This window comes from Chelmon rostratus, chromosome 7, assembly GCF_017976325.1.
Source record: "Chelmon rostratus isolate fCheRos1 chromosome 7, fCheRos1.pri, whole genome shotgun sequence".
NCBI lineage: Eukaryota > Metazoa > Chordata > Actinopteri > Chaetodontiformes > Chaetodontidae > Chelmon > Chelmon rostratus.
In genome coordinates, this window is record NC_055664.1 from 28,754,070 (window position 1) to 28,761,569 (window position 7,500).

General features: G+C 45.7%; 1 protein-coding gene across 6 annotated transcripts in view; it reads left to right on the plus strand.

The window, feature by feature from the left end:
• Positions 1-3,618, plus strand: part of LOC121608694 (latent-transforming growth factor beta-binding protein 4) — a 32,320-nt gene extending 28,702 nt beyond the window's left edge. For all 6 annotated transcript variants that reach the window (XM_041939977.1, XM_041939975.1, XM_041939976.1 and 3 more), the window contains 5 exons: positions 180-290; positions 410-593; positions 1,992-2,287; positions 2,587-2,739; positions 2,817-3,618. In XM_041939977.1, the coding sequence (XP_041795911.1) occupies positions 180-290; positions 410-593; positions 1,992-2,287; positions 2,587-2,739; positions 2,817-2,959 (887 nt within the window). In that variant the 3' untranslated portion in view covers positions 2,960-3,618. The remainder of the gene's footprint in view (positions 1-179; positions 291-409; positions 594-1,991; positions 2,288-2,586; positions 2,740-2,816) is intronic.
• Positions 3,619-7,500: the final 3,882 nt, after the last annotated feature.

Genomic DNA, 7,500 nt, shown 5'->3' on the forward strand with positions numbered 1-7,500 from the left:
CCTGAAATCATTTTTAAAGAAGCTCCTCAGTTGATAAAAACACGATCCAGCTTGTTTTCAGGTGGAAGGTCTCTGTGGAATATTACACCCTGGTTTCTGGCTGCAGGTTTGACTTGTAGACGAGGTGTTTTTTGTCAAACTGGGACTTTGATGAATAACTCTTCTCTGTCTGTCTGCAGAGGACTACGTCAGCCTGTGCAGCTCATTTCTCTCTCTGCTTCCGGAGGGTTTTCCAGACTCCACCAGACCAGAAACAGGTGTGAGACCAGGAGCTGGACGAGGAGGAGCGGGTGAGTTTTTCTATATGTTCCTCAAACTTTCTTATCTCCGGTTTATTTATTCGGCTTTTTTGAAACGGATGTTTTTTCTTCTTTAACTCCTCTTCTCGCCTCCTCTCTGTCCTCCTCAGCTCCTCCGTTCTTCCCCCCCTACAGTCCGGACTCCTTCCCTCCAGCTGCTGTTCCCAGCAGAGACTTCAGTGGTCCGGACTATGACGATTACTCTCCAGCAGGGGGCAGCAGGTCCGGCTTCAGAGGGAGGACGCCTGCCACCTTCAGCCTGCCGGACGGAGCCTATCGCAGGCCGGAGTACAGGTGAGGACTCGTCTCAGTTCACCTGCTGCTGTTCCTGCAGATGTTTCCCACCTGTTTGTCACTTTGTTTTTCTCTGAGATTATTTTAAAATAATCTGCTAGTAATTTTCCAAACTAATTATTTTCTCTATAAAAAGTCAGAAACATCTTCTTTAGGTCGACTTTTCCAAACTGGAAGTTGCTTTAAGTTGCTTAAACAGCAGGAAGTCCGAACAGCTGATGGAATAAACAGAACAGCGAGAAAACAAAAACTTTAAAATAGAATCAAAAACATGAAAAGTTCAGCTGCTGTTTATGAGTGAGTGCTAACAGCTGTCTGTCTGTCTGTCTGTCTGTCTGTCTTTATGTCTCACCTTCTGTCTGTCTGTCTGTCTGTCTGTCTGTCTGTCTTTATGTCTCACCTTCTGTCTGTCTGTCTGTCTGTCTGTCTGTCTGTCTGTCCATCTGTCTGTCTCTCTCTCTGTCTGTCTGTCTCTCTGTCTGTCTCTCTCTCTCTGTCTGTCTGTCTGTCTTTATGTCTCACCTTCTGTCTGTCTGTCTGTCTGTCTCTCTGTCTGTCTGTCTGTCTGTCTTTATGTCTCACCTTCTGTCTGTCTGTCTGTCTGTCTGTCTGTCTGTCTGTCTTTATGTCTCACCTTCTGTCTGTCTGTCTGTCTGTCTGTCTGTCTCCCTGTCTGTCTGTCTTTATGTCTCACCTTCTGTCTCTCTGTCTGTCTGTCTGTCTGTCTGTCTGTCTTTATGTCTCACCTTCTGTCTGTCTGTCTGTCTCTCTGTCTGTCTGTCTCCCTGTCTTTATGTCTCACCTTCTGTCTGTCTCTCTCTCTCTCTCTGTCCTTCCATCTGTCTGTCTTTATGTCTCACCTTCTGTCTGTCTGTCTGTCTCTCTGTCTGTCTGTCTGTCTTTATGTCTCACCTTCTGTCTGTCTGTCTGTCTCCCTGTCTGTCTGTCTGTCTGTCTCCCTGTCTGTCTGTCTGTCTTTATGTCTCACCTTCTGTCTGTCTGTCTGTCTCTCTGTCTCTCTGTCTGTCTGTCTTTATGTCTCACCTTCTGTCTGTCTGTCTGTCTGTCTGTCTTTATGTCTCACCTTCTGTCTGTCTGTCTGTCTGTCTGTCTCTCTGTCTGTCTGTCTCCCTGTCTTTATGTCTCACCTTCTGTCTGTCTCTCTCTCTCTCTGTCCTTCCATCTGTCTGTCTTTATGTCTCACCTTCTGTCTGTCTGTCTGTCTCTCTGTCTGTCTGTCTGTCTTTATGTCTCACCTTCTGTCTGTCTGTCTGTCTCCCTGTCTGTCTGTCTGTCTTTATGTCTCACCTTCTGTCTGTCTGTCTGTCTGTCTGTCTTTATGTCTTTATGTCTCACCTTCTGTCTGTCTCTCTGTCTCTCTGTCCGTCTGTCTCTCAGTGCTGGTTACTACTCTGAAGGAGACTTCGGCCCCTCTGATGGCTCCCCCCCCAGGCCTCCGTCCTTCCGCCTCCCTGTGGACCCCCGGACCGAGAGGGCGTTCGGGGCCCGTCCTCCTCCCCCGTCCCGGCCTGAGGGGGCTCCTCTCAGCCTGGCCCCGCTGCCCGGTGCGCCCTACCAGGAGCAGGAGGAGGAGGAGGAGGAGGAGGAGGTGGCGTGGAGGCCTGGCCCACCCTTCCCTCCCTTCACTGAGAGGAGCAGGGGGGGAGGAGGAGCACCAAGGAGGGTGTATGAGAGTGAGTGGTAACATTTTAATTAGAGGAAATGGAGCCAAAGTAGAACTCGAGTTTGAGTATATATGAAATATATCATAAATAACTTTATTACTGGAAACCCGACTCTTCAGTAGAACTTTTAATGAATTTAAAGTTACATCAATTAATTAGAAGGAATTTGTGTTACCATGGGAACCTTAGTCGACCTGTTTAACGTTATTATCACATAATTGTGATAATTAATGTTATTTAAGTGTTAACAAGCTGCATCATAAAGACCCTCAGCTGCCTCAGCGGCGTCTTCTTCTCACGTCTTTCAGGGCGTTACGAGTCCTACTCCGGCCTGAGCGCAGCAGAGGATTGTGGGATACTGCACGGCTGTGAGAACGGCAGGTGTATTCGTGTTGCCGAGGGATACACCTGTGACTGTTACCAAGGATACGAGCTGGACATGACCTCCATGACGTGTATAGGTGCGGAGACCTAAACGAACCTTCCACAGTTTAACGAGGCTTCACTCCTCTGAATTCGTCTCTGTGTGTGTTTGCAGATATAAACGAGTGTGAGGACGGCGTCCGCGTGGACTTCCCGTGTGTCAACGCTCGCTGTGTGAACACTGACGGCTCGTTCCGCTGCGTCTGCAGGAGAGGATACGTCATGTCCCGCAGACCAAACCACTGCGTGGCTGCGTAGGCCAGACCGGACCGGACCGGACCGGACCAGGCTTGATTAGACCACTCAAAACTAGTCTAGACAATCAAGACTACACAGTGGCAGACTGGGCTAAACTAGATCGGGCTAAACTGGCTTGGGCTTTATTATAGAACCAGATTTGGCAAACTGGACTTGACCCGGCTAAGATGTACCGGAGTAAAGAACTGCACTGAACTGGGTAAAGCTTACACCAGGTCCCTCTCAGTTAAAGCGCAGCCTTGGGGGGGGGTTAGGGGGTCCTGGAGAACAGGACAGGAAGTAAATGACCATGACAGACTGGGACCAGGATCAGTTGGTGGTGTCATAAAGTGACACCAGCTCAAAATAACATTTGATTTCTGCTCATTTTCTGTGCGAGGAGAGACGACGACGCTACAGTTTTTACTGTTTTAGGACAAATTTGTGAAACATTGATACGAGATGATTGTTCACAGTGTTGTTTGTGGACTGTTGGTTGTTTATATGTCTCTTTATAACCTCTACATAAAGAGACATATATAATGTGCTGCTGAGTGTCTACTTCACTTAGATCAGGGGTCGGCAACCTTTACCACTCAAAGAGCCATTTGGACCCGTTTCCCACAGTACAGAAAACACTGGGAGCCACAAAACCCCTTTGACGTGTCAAATAAAATAACGCTGCATATAATGTTTTTTTTTTTTTTTTTTTGCCTTTATACTACGTACAAACAAACGATAATGTGCTGCATTTATGAAATAGCTGAACGACTGCAGAGAAAACAAAATGATATTTCTGCGTGCAACAACAACATTTTGAAGTCCGACAAAAAGATGTTGGGTTGAAGTTCTTTCAAGTAAAATTCTCAATGTCTGTTTGAGTCCTTCTTGCATTTATGAAAAAAAACACCAAACTTAACTTCTCCACCGGCAGCAAGGTAAAAATACCGTCACTCTCTGCGTGCCGTCAGTCTTTTACTGACGCGTGCAGTCAGCTGTCAACCTGAATGATAAAATGACTTTCACTGAACAATGAAAAAATATGAATATATGTTAAATAATAGGCAATTAAAATATTAATCAAACGAGGTTAATGTGATTTCTGCTCCTGAACCTCCGCGCACAGCGTCTGCACATCAGCGCTGTGCGCCATCACCTGCGTCGTATACGCAGGATCGTAAACTGTCATCTGTGAGCGCGAGCGATTTGTTTCAAAACGAACGAACTAAAATAAAATACTTTTTAGTTAAATGCTCATTAATTATTTTCGGGAGCCGCATCAGAGGGATGAAAGAGCCACATGCGGCTCCGGAGCCGCGAGTTGCCGACCCCTGACTTAGAACGAGGTAGCTAGCTGGGCTACCGCTGGGCTAACTAGCTAGTTGGCTCTTCTTGCTCACGCTAGCACTGATTCCCTCTGGATGTTTGTCCTGTGTTACAGAGAGGACAGGGCCTAGCTAGCGTTAGCTGTCTCTCCATCATGTGTTCAGGTGTGGTGACGGTTTATCGCGTTGTCCTGTGACCTCACGCGACGTCGTTACCTGTTCGAATCCTCACACCAAGTAAAGAAATAAGTCAAGGCAAACACTGATGACGAATGAATGTTTGAGTTGAAGTCTGGTCCAAGGCCCTGCTCATTATAACGACTAACTAATTAACTTAACATCCTGTCATTTGATGCTCAGTAACCTCCACGGTCAGCTGATCCTGGTCTCAGAGTTCTGTGTTTTACTACTAAAGTGTGAGTTAATAATCAAAGTACAAAGACTGTTAAAACCACACGCCGTCGAAGCCAGTCTAGCCTCGTTTAGCCCAGGCTGAAACCAGAAGTAGACTCCAGGCTAACTCTGATTAGCCTCATAGTAAAACCAGGCTGGCTTTCAGCCCTACAGACTCTATGTGGACGCTGATTGTCTAGAAGTCTGGTGGGTTATTTCCAGCAGGAGGAAAGTGTTTGGAGACGTGTGAAGTAGAAGAAGAAGAAACGGTTGTGTGCGATTGTTTTTTAGGAAACTAACCAGGCTTCACCTGCAGAGAAACGCTGAGCTCAGATCAGAACAACTTTACCTTTTAAAACAGAAGGAAAGACATTACAGCACATCCTGGGTCTCACAGGTGTGTGAAAAGACAGAAGAGAGGACACATAGCTCTAAATACAACAATACAGCCTGATGGGTTAGCATGATAGCAGTCCCTTTGCACACAACAGAAAGCTTATGCTAAAGTTAGCAACCAAGATGTGACATTAGCGTTTTGTTGTTTCTTGTTTTTCATGAAGAAGCTACAGTATGTAATGAAGCTGAAATTCATTTCCATCACACCTCATTCATCAGCTAGCTAGTCCGGCTAGCTAGAAACTAGAAGCTAAGGTTAGTGTGCTCGCTAGCTGTTAGCTTGCTGGCTAACAAATATGTTGGGTTAGCCCGTACATGAAAAACTGAAAGTCCCAGTTGATTCATTTCTTTGTTCAGTGATATACTGGCTGTGTTTGTTAGCTGTTAGCTCATTGGCTAATAAACGTGCAGCTTTGCCGTGGAAACTTTCTGCTGAGAGTTCTGAAATATTCCTTGTGTATTAATTTAATAGTTGAGTTATATTTAGTTTTCCTCTGACGTGATGGTGTTGATGCTGTGTTAAAGCGCTGCGTGGATGAAATGCTTCTTCACTTTGATTACATTTTTATTTGAGTTCATGTTTTTTATTTTACGACCGTCAAACTGAAAGATATTTAGTCCGGATCAGAAACCGGGCGCGCTAACACGTTAGCTGAATGTGAGATTTCTAATTATGACTGGTTGATCATTGATTACCTTCTGGGTTGACTTTTCTGAATACTAAATGTGTTGATGAATTACTGACTGTCTGTACTTTTATATTTGTTGGCTTTTTGTCCCGGAACATAAATTCAGACTTCGGTGCAGCTTCCTCTGCAGGACTCATGTTTGTATATAAAAACTCTTCCACAGTAATCTTAGTTAACTGAATCCAGCGTGACGTTAACGTGCACTGTTTCTGCCACAGAGCAGCCTTTTGTCTGCACGCAGGAGATTTTGTACATTGTTTAAATTTCAGTCTGTGTTTTACGAATGTTCATTTTTATGGTTAATGATTCACTTTTGTATCGTTGTTGTTTGTATGACGGGAAATTAAAATATATTTGCACACACTTTTACTGAAAGCCGTCTGCGTTGTTTGTCTTTGTTGTCGTCCGGTCTGTAGGAAACAGAGAGGATTTGAGAGGCGGCGGCAGGGCGAGCTGTGGCTCTGAGACCCGAAGGTCGACGGTTCAAATCCCACCCCCGGCTGCTAGAATCTGGTCAGGGAGGAAGTGAGGTGCAGCAGGTTAGTGTCAGGGCATGGAGGGCGGCGTAGATGACAGGATGGTTGTAGGTTTTTAGTTTTCAGAAAGTCGAGCGAATCAGACGACGTGTTGGTGACGTTGACCAATAGGAGCGCAGCGCACTCTTCAGCTGTGACCACGGTGCAGCGAAAGACGAATGATGCTGTCGGTGCTTCCAGGTGGAACTGATGGGAATCTGCACCAGCATGTCGCTAACCAGCTCAGTCACCTCAGGTGATACTCGCGTGCTGATCGGCTCTAATCCTCCACCTGGCTCCATAACCTTAATGCTGCACTGTTAATGTAGATCCAGGCCTCTAAGCCTCTTTATATTATAGGCCAATCTGTCCACACACAGCACACACACCTTCACCCTCAGCCAGCATTAACGGGATTACAGAGGTTCACCCAGTACTGAGGCTGAAACTGTGAGCCAGCGGAATATCAGCTTTCACTTCCACTGCAGCGCTGAGACACTCACTGCAGACACACACACACACACACAGACAGAGACACACAGAGACACACACACACAGAGAGACACACACAGATACAGAGACACACACACACACACACAGACACACAAACCACACAGACAGAGACACACACACACACACAGACACACACAAACCACACAGACAGAGACACACACACAGACACACACACACACACACAAACCACACAGACAGAGACACACACACAAACCACACACAGACACACACACACACACACACACAGAGACACGTATATATGTATACAAATATATACAAGTAAAAAAATATTAGCATCAATAACCTTCAAAGTACCAAAAGTAGTAAAAGTTAATTTCAGAATGATATCCATGTGGAGTAATACTGCTGATGCACTAATGTGTTCATCTCTTTAGTGTTGCAGCTGCTGACGGTGGATCTGAGTTCAGTGACTTTATATACTGCGAGGTAGTTTAACTTGTCTCGCTCTCTGTGTTTGACGCCGTCCCAGGTGGTTCTTTTTTTCTGTTTTCCTGATCAATCACAACCTGTTTGTTAGAGTTGTGACAATGGCTGGACTTAACTTTGCTACCCTACTCCGAGTTTTTCTTCTACTTTCCCTAAAAAAAACAAACAAACTGCAGTTTCCCAGCTCGGGATAAAGTCTGTCTGTCTGTCTGTCTGTCTGTGAAATATAACACAGCAGACAATGGAAATACTCAAGTGAAGAAGAAGTACCTCAAAATTGCACT